This window comes from Schistocerca nitens, chromosome 7 (genome assembly GCF_023898315.1).
Source record: "Schistocerca nitens isolate TAMUIC-IGC-003100 chromosome 7, iqSchNite1.1, whole genome shotgun sequence".
Classification (NCBI taxonomy): domain Eukaryota; kingdom Metazoa; phylum Arthropoda; class Insecta; order Orthoptera; family Acrididae; genus Schistocerca; species Schistocerca nitens.
Window position 1 is genome coordinate 227,646,837 of NC_064620.1, and position 14,225 is coordinate 227,661,061.

Consider the following 14,225-nt stretch of genomic DNA (forward strand, 5'->3'; position numbering starts at 1 on the left):
ATGGATGTAATGGAAGCAAAAGTAGAAGAGACAGACATGGGATGGAGCCAGTCATACTTTTGTCGAGCCTCAGTGTAGGTGAGCCTATCTAAGGTTTTGTACTCTTGAATCCTCCTTTCTTTCACAAACACTGGGCATACAGGCAAGTGTGGAGAATGCTGTCCATGACAATTTACACATACTAGTGGGGGAGCCCAGGCACTCCCCTCATGGAAGGGGCACCCACAGTTACTGCAGAGGGAATCAGTGGTAAGACGTGTGTCCAAACCATAAGCATTTAAAGCATCTCATTGGTGGTAGAATATAAGGTTTTACACCACACTGATACACCATTACCTTGAACTTCTCTGGGAGGACATCCCCCTCGAAGGCCAGGATAAAAGAACCTGTAGTGGTGCGATTGTTTGGAGGGCCTTGTTGCACACGGTGGATAAAACGAACCCCTCGCTGCTCGAGGTTAGCACGGAGCTCCTTGTCAGATTGGAGAAGATGATCTCGGTGGAAAATAATGCCCTGTACCGAGTTCAAAGATTGGTGGGGCGTGACAGAGACTGGGACGTCACCGAGATGGGCACAAGCACGCAGGGTGTCAGATTGGGCAGCAGAAGAAGTCTTTATGAGCAAAGCACCGGATTGCATTTTACTCATCGATTCCACTTTGCCATACTTATCTTCAATCGTCTCCAAGAAAAAACAAAGGCTTGGTCATGGCAAAACTTTCGCCATCCGTCCTGGTACATACCAGGTACCGAGGGAAAGGTTTCAACCCAAGCCGGCGAGCTCGACTTTCCTCCCAGGGGGTGGCCAGGGAGGGGAAGGCCGAAGAATCAGAAGAAGGAGTGTCACGTCTACTACCACTCTTAGAGACGGCCACAGAATGGCCAGGATGGTGAAGCTTTTGTCGCTTCATGCGCAAGGTGTCTGCCCTAGTACCACCCACTCCAATCAGGGGCTTGCCCCGTGGGTGCTACCCAGCCATAGCAAGGGCCATCTGGCACAGCAGCCAGGAGTTCTGGTGCCCCAAAGTGATGAGCATCAACTCCTGGGCATACATGAGGCGTTAACAGCTCAGGTACTAGCAGTGTGATCCCTGTGGTTTCAGGGGGCTCAGCCAAGTGGGTACTTAACAGCCCCCCCCCCCCCTTACGGACTGGCTACCGTGCTGGTGACCTAGCAGTAGGGGGGCCAGGGTGCAAAGGGAAAGGGAAGGGGAGGGAGAGGAACCTTCATTGTGGAAGCTAGGTAGGGAGTTCATCCCCCAATGGCTCACACTGAACGAAAAATTTTGGGAATGGAGGTCAAACCCCAAGGGGACCAAAAACACCGAAAAGGAGATGGAAACAGCAACCTAAACAATAGCACAAACCAAAACAAAGCCAGGAGGATAGCCAGGTCAACATAAAGAAGTCCACCAAGAGGGAAAAAGAGGGGGCAGGGACAAAGAGTAAGGATAGGGAGGGAGAGGAACAGAGATGGGAATGCAGCCTGGAAAGGAAAGGAGACTGCAATAGCTTGGGGCCCCGTGCGCGCCATACACGTACTCACGAAAGGACTATGGGCCCCCTGGGGGGTGTTTTTGGGTTGTCTTTGGGCTGCAGAAGCATTACTGGTTTCTTCCAACGTAGCTGCCTGGATCACTATGTCTTTCACTCAGCTTTGGCACATGCAGGTGCACGTGCAGGTGCGAATGGTAGATAACGGTACAATGGATGTCATCCGAGTCAAAGCGTTGACCTTAATGACAGGTTTCTACACCAAGGAAGCATAATAAGTGGCAAAGACAGGGGGTTTCATTGCCTGATAGTCCATTTTGGCTTCTGCATAGGTGATCCGCTTGGTCACTTTGATTTCCTGAATTTTGTGTTCCTCTGCAAAAACAGGGCAAGCTCGGCTTCAGACTGGGTGGCTTCCAGAGCAGTTAATGCAGCCTGCTGGAGACAGACAGTCAGTCCCAGCTTCATGGGCTGCCTTTCCACACTTCCCACGAGTCGCTTCACCTCTGCAACTTAGTGTTGTATGTCCAGAACGCTGGCATTTGAAGCATAGCATAGGGTTAGGTACATAGGGCCAAATCCTAAGTCTGAAGAAACCTGCCGTGATGTGTTCAGGTAGCGTTGGAGAATTCAAGGTCACAATGAAAGTGGCAGTCTTCTCAGTCTCCCCACTGGTCTTGCATGTCCTCTGTTCCACATCTATGAGCCCCTGTGGTGCCCATTCCTGTTTCAGTTCAGCAACGTCTATGTCCATAATGTCACAGCAGGTTATAACACCTTTGCTGGAATTAAAGGAGTTATGCAACTCTTCAATGATGTCGTACTCACACAGTTTCTGTGACTTCATAAGAAGTTCCACCTGCTTTGCCCGATTAGTCTCGACAAGCAAGGAACCATTTCGAAACTGCTTAATAGACTTCAGGTTGCCAGCCAGCCCTTCTAAGCCTTTGTGGATATAGAAGGGGGACACTTTTTCAAACGTCCCCTCCTTCCTCTTTATCACTATGAAGACATTGTGATACACGACTCCTTGAGCCCTGTTACTAATTACACGTAGATTATCAGGAGGACTAGCCTCCCTTATTATTTTGGATGAATGGGTGTGAGAACTCCCAGGCGGTACACCCTTCCCGCTGGGAGGAGGAGGAGGAGGAGGAGGCGGAGAAGAAGAAGAAGAAGAAGAAGAAGATTTTGGGGGTTCCCTCTCGGTCCCACAAGTAGCTAGCAAAATAAGGGTCCACTCAGACAGAGCTCCGCATGCCTGAGTAAGCCTTATACAACTGAGGTGCAGCAGGTTCCCTAGAGATTGCCCGCTAATGACTGTTCCACCTCAACAGCCATGCATCTCTTCAGCACACAGCACACCTTGAGATTGAGGTTTTTATAGAGGTTTATTCCATCCTTGCGATCCAGGCAGTTAAGCCAAGATCCCCATTCCCCGACACACACAACATTCCACCGTCGCGCCACACGGTAGTCGCAGAAGCACACCCAGAGCTTACAGTGACATGGGACTGGCGGTGCTTACCAGTCCCCAGCTCAGGAACCCCAAGGTCGCCAAGCTGAGCCCCTGGGGGCACAAGTTTTGCAATCAAATGTAAAGAATATAACTGATTTTATAAATGGAAATACTTCATTATTACTGGCTTCTACATGACCGCACAATGAAGTTAAGAAGGTGTACAGCGTTTTTACACTTTAATTCACGATATATATGATGGAAAAGTAAAACGAAAAAGTGATTAAGTATGAATCAAGAGCAAGTGTGTCCCCTCAACAAAAAGACACATAAGCAGTTTTTTTATCAGCTCACCTGAATAGTTTCTATTTGTATTGACAGCAAATCCATCTGAACAATGATAGACAGTCAGTGTCAACTGCCGGTGAAAAATGCAAAAACTCCCATTTTTGTATGGATTTTTTGCAGAACTACCTTACACTACTCACAATAGTTTCTGACAGAGTGTTTTGCAATTTTCAGAGTAAACGTGATTGTCTGTACCATTTAGTACTTCTATGCAAGATACAGGAAACACAACCACTTAGATGCTGACTGATGTTTGGTGCATTCAGAGAAACAACAGAAAGCAGTATCTACACATGCCTTCAAGCTCTTGCTATTTTTGTAGCAAAATTACACACACACACACACACACACACACACACACACAGACTCAAAAGCTTGGGTAAATACTGTTATCTGTTGCGTGTCTCTCTGCACAAAAGACTGCTATTGCTGTGTGGTGGCCTTCCCTTTATTTTACATATTATTCCATCAACGAATTTCCAGTGTTACTGGGGGTTTCTTTTATTTGTGCCTCACTCTTGTGTACAAAATTAGATTCACACTCATTTTGATGCTATGTACATTCGGTCATCCCTTCAGCAAACAAGTGTTTATCATCATCTAAACATTACAAACAAATACAGTATGTGGAAACTGTATAGATGTCAGCTATCCATTCCTGTTTTTACTTACCCGTAATAATTTCAGTGCCTCTTCGCAGACTTGCATTCCTCTTGATTCGAATACTTCCACACATCCCAAATACTGAAATGCACAGAATACAAAAGCATAAGGTCTCTGTCTATTGCTTGGGTACTAAAGAAAATAGAAAAACAAAGAAAGTATGTAACAAAAATATGAATATGGTATACTACTGTAAAAAACACAAACTACCATAAAATGTCAAACATTTGTCATTTGCAAATGACATCTGAACTTCTAGCTTGTGTGAAAGGCCTCAGTAACTCTGCTTATCTGGCCAACACAGCAATATTGGGAATTTCTTAATCTGTAGTTAGTGAAATAATTTTACTATCAGTAATAAGAAGTGAAATAACACACAGCTTAGACCAGTCATCATCTACACAACTACTGTTTAATGCTGAATGAAGCCGACAGTCGAAATGTACATTCATATTTGCAGTAGTTTGTAATTCATGTATTTCCCCACTTGCTATAAATATGAGCTGGTAAAAGAGTCTGCTACAGCTACTCTAGTTTGATTTGTGTTTTTTTCAGAAAATACTATCCACCAGTTAATTCTCTTTCACTTGGGTGCACTCAGATCTTGTGTATTATGCAAATAAATTTCACAATTACAAAGTGCCAATAAAGGGTAGAAAAACTGCACAAGGCTGAAGCAAGCAGTTTTATTAGTATCATAATCAGTAGTAAAAATGCTCCTTCATTAGCAATTTTAAGTGTGTACAGAAAAAACATCAGTAAATATTAAATAGTAAGTGCAGTAAATTGCTTTTCCTTCTTGTCTTTATTGGAATTGGAAAAATACATTAATTACAAACTAATGGAAACACAAATGTACATATGGACTGTTAGTTTCATTTACCAATAAACACTTCCAAATATTAGATGTAATAACAATCACAAAAATTGAAAAATCCACATTTATTATTGCAGATTGCAACAATTGCTAGAACAGCCTCTATTGTCAGCCTCTGAGGGGTGTTTGATAGTTACAACTTGTTGTCAGCATTTCAGTGTAATGAAGGAAGGAAAATTAAGGTATAACATCACAGTAATGAGAAGGTCGTACATGGCAGTACACATGCTTGAATTGGGGAAGGAAACTATTTGTGCCCTTTTCAAAGGAATGACTTTGGCCTTATGGAAACTGATTATGCTAAATGTGGATAGGATTTTATACTTAACACAAAGGTTCATGTGAATCAATATTCACCATTGTACATAGATTTTTTATGCTACTGATTCACCACCATTTTTAGAAACAAGGATGACCTATAAATATTACAACTTGAACTTACGAATAAATGTTTGAAGTAAAACATGAAAATATCAAGACATAATACCAAACAATTACTTTTTAAAGCAAAATCAAATTAGAAGAAATACCGTTTTCAATATGGAACTTTAGTCCAGATAAAACAGTTTAATTGCCTTATTTATCTTACCACTATGATGATAATACACAAAAGAAAGTGGATGACAATTATATTTGGAAAAAGCAAAGTGCAGTAACAACTAACACTAAAAGAAACACGAATAAAATTTTATAAGATGGTCATACTACCGACACTGCTGTGTGGGAGTGAGTTACATTGCAGTAATGACATTTTTAAGAGCTAACAAGAGATACGAGGACAATGGAAAAAAAAAAAAAAAAAACTTCAGATTTTTGGTGTACAATTTACAAGTAAACAGAACACCTGCAGAGGATGGATCAGAAAGAATGCTAATATGTTCTCTGCACACGCACACACACGCGCACACACACACACACACACACACACACACACACACACACACCCCAAGTCAAATTCAGCCATACTGGGTATGCCAAGTGTGCTTAGTGAGTCTGGGTACACATTCGTTGCAGCCTTAACGTCACCAGTACTGAAATTCATTCCCAACAGATCCACCAAATGGCACCCGGATTGTCCCAGCATCTTTTTTATTGTCTCCGTCAGAATCCTAAGACTGGTTTGATACAGGTTTCTGTTCCTGTCACTTATCAGCAGTCAACTTCATTTCCACATAACTATGCTGCAGCACCCCATGCCACCAGCAATCTTCTGTAAACACCCATACTTATGTCTACCTCTGTGATTCTGCTCTTCCTCCATATCCTCTACTACAGTTTACAGTCAGAGCTCACATTCTCATATGTACACAAATACTCTATGCCTCCAATTTATTCTGTTGTTTACTTGGCATTTTTTTCTCATTAGTTTGTTCCCAAACACATTCATTCCTTAATCAATCTCTTTGACCCTTCACGGTGTTCCTCATTACACACATTTCACAATCAGACAGAGCTATGCTCCAAACATAACATTTTATGAATCTTTTCTGTTCTCACAGTCCACTCCATTTAAAAAAAAAGTTATATATAAAAAAAAACACCAGAGAAAACACTAGTCACCCCCAGTCAAAATCTTTAGCCTTAATGATGGTGATTAGATTCCACAGAGCTACCAGACTGTAGAGATGCTGAGTGGTACATTACACCTGCTGTTCCAAGTAGTCACAGTCCTGATTTACAGTACAATTTAGCAGGATAGCCAAGGTGTGCCTAAGTTCTCTCTCTCTCTCTCTCTCTCTCTCTCTCTCTCTCTCTGTGTGTGTGTGTGTGTGTGTGTGTGTGTGTGTGTGTGTGTGTGTGTGTTTTAACCTGAATAGTGGTCCCCTAGTCGTGTACTCTAAATGTCCAACACATCACAGAATCACCTCCAGCCTCAACTACAAACTCCACACACTGCACATTTAATGCCTCATTGGGCCATTTATGAACCTGACACCTTACATCATTTGAAAACAGGCAAAAACTGACTACGCTACATGCAGGGGTACTGTCAGTTTTGAGTTGTTTGGTCCACTGAAGATGTGAAGCTGTACGTGCCACTGTGTGCAATGGCCTTTTCCGAGGTACCCCACCACTCCAAGTGACTTTGAATGCAGTTCTTTCATATTTACTCCGAAACTGACAAACATAACTGCATTCTCTGACATTAGCAATTCCCTAAAGGTTTGAAGCCATTTGTCATCAACATAGCGTGACAATCGTCTCCAGTCCATATTGGTTCAAATCACTTTACAACTACTGTTCTTTACAGCATGTTACACAGCAGCGAGATTTACACCATTCCTTATAGACACACTGGATAGTTCAATACACCAACGAATCAGACTTCAGTCATAGTGTGGTCAGGGACACACCAAAAATCAGTATCTCCTTTCTGCCATTCTCTCAAATCTCCATATCGACCAGTCTTATGGTATTGGTCTCATAACTGACTGCCTCACACGCACACCCCATCACTGCCATGGTGTATGTCAATAGTGGAGGGTCACATGACCATCTGTACCAGACCTACTCATCTACAGTTCTCCAAAGGGACTAGTGAGGCATTTTTAAGGGAATTGCCAATATTTCGTCTGGTGAGCCTATACATTATTATTATTATTTCTTTCCTTTCTCAGACCTTAGGTCTGGTTCGAAATGACAGTGACGCGGACCTTGATCAAGCATGACTTCCTTTTAACTGTACGGTATATGTTACATTGCGTTTAGGAACTTTCGGGTAATTGAACATGTATCAATAATTACGGATTTCTGTAGTTGTATATATATATGTTTGGATGTAGCTGTATTGCGTTGATGTACTGGTGGATATTGTGTGGTATGACTCCTGTAGTTGATAGTATAATTGGTATAATGTCAACTTTATCCTGATGCCACATGTCCTTGACTTCCTCAGCCAGTTGGATGTATTTTTCAATTTTTTCTCCTGTTTTCTTTTGTATATTTGTTGTATTGGGTATGGATATTTCGATTAGTTGTGTTAATTTCTTCTTTTTATTGGTGAGTATGATGCCAGGTTTGTTATGTGGCGTTGTTTTATCTGTTATAATGGTTCTGTTCCAGTATAATTTGTATTCATCATTCTCCTGTACATTTTGTGGTGCATACTTGTATGTAGGAACGTGTTGTTTTATAAGTTTATGTTGTAACGCAAGCTGTTGATGAATTATTTTTGCAACATTGTCATGTCTTCTGGGGTATTCTGTATTTGCTAGTATTGTACATCCGCTTGTGATGTGATCTACTGTTTCTATTTGTTGTTTGCAAAGTCTGCATTTATCTGTTGTGGTATTGGGATCTTTAATAATATGCTTGCTGTAATACCTGGTGTTTATTGTTTGATCCTGTATTGCAATCATGAATCCTTCTGTCTCACTGTATATATTGCCTTTTCTTAGCCATGTGTTGGATGCGTCTTGATCGATGTGTGGCTGTGTTAGATGATACGGGTGCTTGCCATGAAGTGTTTTCTTTTTCCAATTTACTTTCTTCGTATCTGTTGATGTTATGTGGTCTAAAGGGTTGTAGAGGTGGTTATGAAATTGTAGTGGTGTAGCCGATGTATTTATATGAGTGATTGCTTTGTGTATTTTGCTAGTTTCTGCTCGTTCTATAAATAATTTTCTTAAATTGTCTACCTGTCCATAATGTAGGTTTTTTATATCGATAAATCCCCTTCCTCCTTCCTTTCTGCTTAATGTGAATCTTTCTGTTGCTGAATGTATGTGATGTATTCTATATTTGTGGCATTGTGATCGTGTAAGTGTATTGAGTGAGTGCTTCTAGGTCTGTGTTACTCCATTTCACTACTCCAAATGAGTAGGTCAATATTGGTATAGCATAAGTATTTATAGCTTTTGTCTTGTTTCTTGCTGTCAATTCTGTTTTCAGTATTTTTGTTAGTCTTTGTCTATATTTTTCTTTTAGTTCTTCTTTAATATTTGTATTATCTATTCCTATTTTTTGTCTGTATCCTAGATATTTATAGGCATCCGTTTTTTCCATCGCTTCTATGCAGTCGCTGTGGTTATCCAATATGTAATCTTCTTGTTTAGTGTGTTTTCCCTTGACTATGCTATTTTTCTTACATTTGTCTGTTCCAAAAGCCATACTTATATCATTGCTGAATACTTCTGTTATCTTTAGTAATTGGTTGAGTTGTTGATTTGTTGCTGCCAGTAGTTTTAGATCATCCATGTATAGCAAATGTGTGATTTTGTGTGGGTATGTTCCAGTAATATTGTATCCATAATTTGTATTATTTAGCATGTTGGATAGTGGGTTCAGAGCAAGGCAGAACCAGAAAGGACTTAATGAGTCTCCTTGGTATATTCCACGCTTAATCTGTATTGGCTGTGATGTGATATTATTTGAATTTGTTTGGATATTAAGTGTGGTTTTCCAATTTTCCATTACTATGTTTAGGAACTGTATCAATTTAGGATCTACTTTGTATATTTCCAATATTTGTAGTAACCATGAGTGGGGTACAGTATCAAAAGCTTTTTGGTAATCAATGTATGCGTAGTGTAGCGACCTTTGTTTAGTTTTAGCTTGATATGTCACCTCTGCATCTATTATCAGTTGCTCTTTACATCCTCGTGCTCCTTTGCAACAGCCTTTTTGTTCTTCATTTATAATTTTGTTCTGTGTTGTATGTGTCATTAATTTCTGTTTAATGATTGAAGTTAATATTTTGTATATTGTTGGTAGGCATGTTATGGGGCGATATTTAGCTGGGTTCGCTGTGTCTGCTTGATCTTTAGGTTTCAGATAAGTTATTCCATGTGTAAGTGTATCAGGGAATGTGTATGGGTCTGCAATGTAACTGTTAAATAATTTAGTTAGATGTGAATGTGTTGAGGTGAACTTCTTTAACCAGAAATTTGCTATTTTATCATTTCCAGCGGCTTTCCAATTGTGAGTAGAATTAATTGCTTGGGTGACTTCATGTTGCAAAAAAAACAATCACTTCAGGCATTTGTGGTATCATCTTGTATGTGTCTGTTTCTGCTTGTATCCACCGTGCATGCCTGTTATGTTGTACCGGGTTAGACCATATGTTGCTCCAGAAGTGTTCCATGTCTGTTATGTTTGGTGGATTGTTTATTTTAATGTGTGTGTTATCTATTGTCTGGTAAAATTTCTTTTGGTTTGTGTTGAATGTTTGGTTTTGTTTCCTTCTATTTTCACTTTTTTTGTATCTTCTGAGTCGTTTGGCTAATGCTTGTAATTTCTGCTTCTTTTCGTCTAATTGCTCTGTCGCTTCTTGTTGTGAGATTTTACCTAACCTTTTTCGTTTTTTTTCCGAGATTTCATTTCTTATAAATTGTGTTAGCTGTCCGATGTCTTTTCTCAGTTTTTCTATTCTGATCTGTAGCCTGTGTTGCCATGCTGGTTTTGTGGGTTTCTTCTGTGTGTTGGTTGGTTCTGATCTCTGCCTAGTGTGTATATTTAGTGTAGTGAGTGCTCCTATATAAACCAGTAGTTTTAACTCTTCCATAGTTGTGTTTTCATTTATTTTGTTGTGTATGATTGTGTTGATAGTTTTTATTGTTGTTTCGACTTGTGGGTTATTTGGTGGTCTATGCAAGAATGGTCTTATGTCTGTATTTGTGTCTTTGTATTCTATATATGTCAGCTGAAATTTTTCTTCTATATTTAACATGTGTGTCACTTCGTGTTCTATTTGTGCTTGTTCTGGTGGCTGTCTTAAGATTTCGTTTTCCTCTGATTGTTTAATTGGTGCGTGTTGTTCTTTGTTTGTTTGCTTTGGGATGTTTGAGTCCATTACTGTATTTTCTTCTTCTGATTGCACATTATTTTGTTCCAGTATTTGTTGTACTTGTTGTTTGATGTTTTCTAATTCTGACTGGGGTATCCTGTTATTTTTGATTATTACACGGATCTGATCAGCTAGTCGTTGTTCTGTTAAAAATTTTAATTCTGGGTATCTGGTAATAAATGTTGTGTATACTTGTGATCTGTATCCAGTTGTGTTGGTTCCTAGGTTTGTTGCTTGGTAATAACAGAACATGAGGTGTCCATTAACTTCATCTGACCATCTCATCCTCTGTCTTTGTTTTCCTTCTAGGGTGGTTGCAGGAAGCATATCCTGCAAAACACCTCTATTTGGATTTAAATCATTTTCCAGTTGGCTAGCAGTGTCGTTACCATTGTGGGCGGGCATAGGGTTCAAGCGTCGTCCCTGACCATGACGGCGCTTGTCCGAGGCTTCTTTAGTTCTGTCCTGAACCAACTAATCACACTAAAGGGGGGTTAGCCCTATTAGTGGTTTGTTCTTTTCGTCGCCTTTTACGACTGGCAGAACATACCGGAAGCCTATTCTTTTCCCGGACCTCCACGGGTATTATTATTATTTCTTTACTTTCTCAGACGTTAAGTCTGGTTGAGAATGGAAAGTGACGCAGACCTTGATCAAGCGTCACTTCCTATTAACTGTACGGTATGTGTTATATTGCATTTAGGAACTTTCGGGTAATTGAACATGTATCAATAATTACGGATTTCTGTAGTTGTATATATATATGTTTGGATGTAGCTGTATTGCATTGATGTACTGGTGGATATTGTGTGGTATGACTCCTGTAGTTGATAGTATAATTGGTATGATGTCAACTTTATCCTGATGCCACATGTCTTTGACTTCCTCAGCCAGTTGGATGTATTTTTCAATTTTTTCTCCTGTTTTCTTTTGTATATTTGTTGTATTGGGTATGGATATTTCGATTAGTTGTGTTAATTTCTTCTTTTTATTGGTGAGTATGATGTCAGGTTTGTTATGTGGCGTTGTTTTATCTGTTATAATGGTTCTGTTCCGAACCAACTAATCACCCTAAAAGGGGGGTTAGCCCTATTAGTGGTTTGTTCTTTTCGTCGCCTTTTATGACTGGCAGAACATACCGGAGGCCTATTCTTTTCCCGGGCCTCCTCTATTATTATTATTATTATTATTATTTGATTACTTTCTCAGACTTTTTAGAAGTCTGGTTAAGAATGGAGTGACGCGGACCTTTATCAAGCGTCACTTCCTTTTTGCTGTACGGTACATGTTATATTGCATTTAGGAACTTTCGGGTAATTGAACATGTATCAATAATTACGGATTTCTGTAATTGTATATATATGTTTGGATGTAGCTGTATTGCATTGATGTATTGGTGGATATTGTGTGGTATGACTCCTGTAGTTGATAGTATAATTGGTATGATGTCAACTTTATCCTGATGCCACATGTCTTTGACTTCCTCAGCCAGTTGGATGTATTTTTCAATTTTTTCTCCTGTTTTCTTTTGTATATTTGTTGTATTGGGTATGGATATTTCGATTAATTGTGTTAATTTCTTCTTTTTATTGGTGAGTATGATGTCAGGTTTGTTATGTGGCGTTGTTTTATCTGTTATAATGGTTCTGTTCCAGTATAATTTGTATTCATCATTCTCCAGTACATTTTGTGGTGCATACTTGTATGTAGGAACTTGTTGTTTTAAAAGTTTATGTTGTAAGGCAAGCTGTTGATGTATTATTTTTGCGACATTGTCATGTCTTCTGGGGTATTCTGTATTTGCTAGTATTGTACATCCGCTTGTGATGTGATCTACTGTTTCTATTTGTTGTTTACAAAGTCTGCATTTATCTGTTGTGGTATTGGGATCTTTAATAATATGCTTGCTGTAATACCTGGTGTTTATTGTTTGATCCTGTATTGCAATCATGAATCCTTCTGTCTCACTGTATATATTGCCTTTTCTTAGCCATGTGTTGGATGCGTCTTGATCGATGTGTGGCTGTGTTAGATGATACGGGTGCTTGCCATGTAGTGTTTTCTTTTTCCAATTTACTTTCTTTGTATTTGTTGATGTTATGTGATCTAAAGGGTTGTAGAAGTGGTTATGAAGTTGCAGTGGTGTAGCCGATGTATTTATATGAGTGATTGCCTTGTGTATTTTGCTAGTTTCTGCTCGTTCTAGAAAGAATTTTCTTAAATTGTCTACCTGTCCATAGTGTAGGTTTTTTATGTCGATAAATCCCCTTCCTCCTTCCTTTCTGCTTAATGTGAATCTTTCTGTTGCTGAATGTATGTGATGTATTCTATATTTGTGGCATTGTGATCGTGTAAGTGTATTGAGTGCTTCTAGGTCTGTGTTACTCCATTTCACTACTCCAAATGAGTAGGTCAATACTGGTATGGCATAAGTATTTATAGCTTTTGTCTTGTTTCTTGCTGTCAATTCTGTTTTCAGTATTTTTGTTAGTCTTTGTCTATATTTTTCTTTTAGTTCTTCTTTAATATTTGTATTATCTATTCCTATTTTTTGTCTGTATCCTAGATATTTATAGATATCTGTTTTTTCCATCGCTTCTATGCAGTCGCTGTGGTTAACCAATATGTAATCTTCTTGTTTAGTGTGTTTTCCCTTGACTATGCTATTTTTCTTACATTTGTCTGTTCCAAAAGCCATATTTATATCATTGCTGAATACTTCTGTTATCTTTAATAATTGGTTGAGTTGTTGATTGGTTGCTGCCAGTAGTTTTAGATCATCCATGTATAGCAAATGTGTGATTTTGTGTGGGTATGTTCCAGTAATATTGTATCCATAATTTGTATTATTTAGCATGTTGGATAGTGGGTTCAGAGCAAGGCAGAACCAGAAAGGACTTAATGAGTCTCCTTGGTATATTCCACGCTTAATCTGTATTGGCTGTGATGTGATATTATTAGAGTTTGTTTGGATATTAAGTGTGGTTTTCCAGTTTTTCATTACTATGTTTAGGATTATTATTATTATTATTATTATTATTATTATTTATTGTTTCACTTTACTATTTTAAGAGAGCAAAGAGCCACCGCGTAATTTCAGGCTTTTGGTTATTCTTATCTTCCCAAAACTTCATCCTATCATTATGAGTCTGTCATTCTAATAGTGCCCAAGTAATTTTTAGTTTCAGATGGCCATCTGTTAGTTCCTTGGATGTCAGCTTAATAGTTGCCAGTGCATCAATCAAGACCCCTCTATTGCCTAGCCATTTTTCTGCAGTCTGACAAGGCCCATTTAGAATGTTTGAGATTTTCTTCATCAGCCAGTAGTTGTCCATTGGTGGTATAAGTCCATAAAATTTGAACTTTCCTTTCTGTGCAATGAAATTAAATCATTCTGTCAGGGAAGACAACTGTTCTAAACTTTCGTGCATCCAGATACCATCTTGGATCTTGGGTCTGTACAGTCTCACTTTCACTGTTAAAGACGATGGTCCCACAACATAGAATGCTGCTGAGAGAACCTCTGTTGGAAGACAGCATAGCTTTGCTTTGGTTGGAAAGCATTTCTTCTTATAAATATTCCAGATGATTGTGTAGGCT

General features: G+C 39.2%; 1 protein-coding gene across 1 annotated transcript in view; it reads right to left on the minus strand.

Annotated features, from left to right (window-relative positions):
* Positions 1-14,225, minus strand: part of LOC126194758 (protein numb) — a 252,370-nt gene that overhangs the window by 122,777 nt on the left and 115,368 nt on the right. Inside the window, exon 4 of the mRNA XM_049933040.1 lies at positions 3,973-4,044. Within this exon, the coding sequence (XP_049788997.1) occupies positions 3,973-4,044 (72 nt within the window). The remainder of the gene's footprint in view (positions 1-3,972; positions 4,045-14,225) is intronic.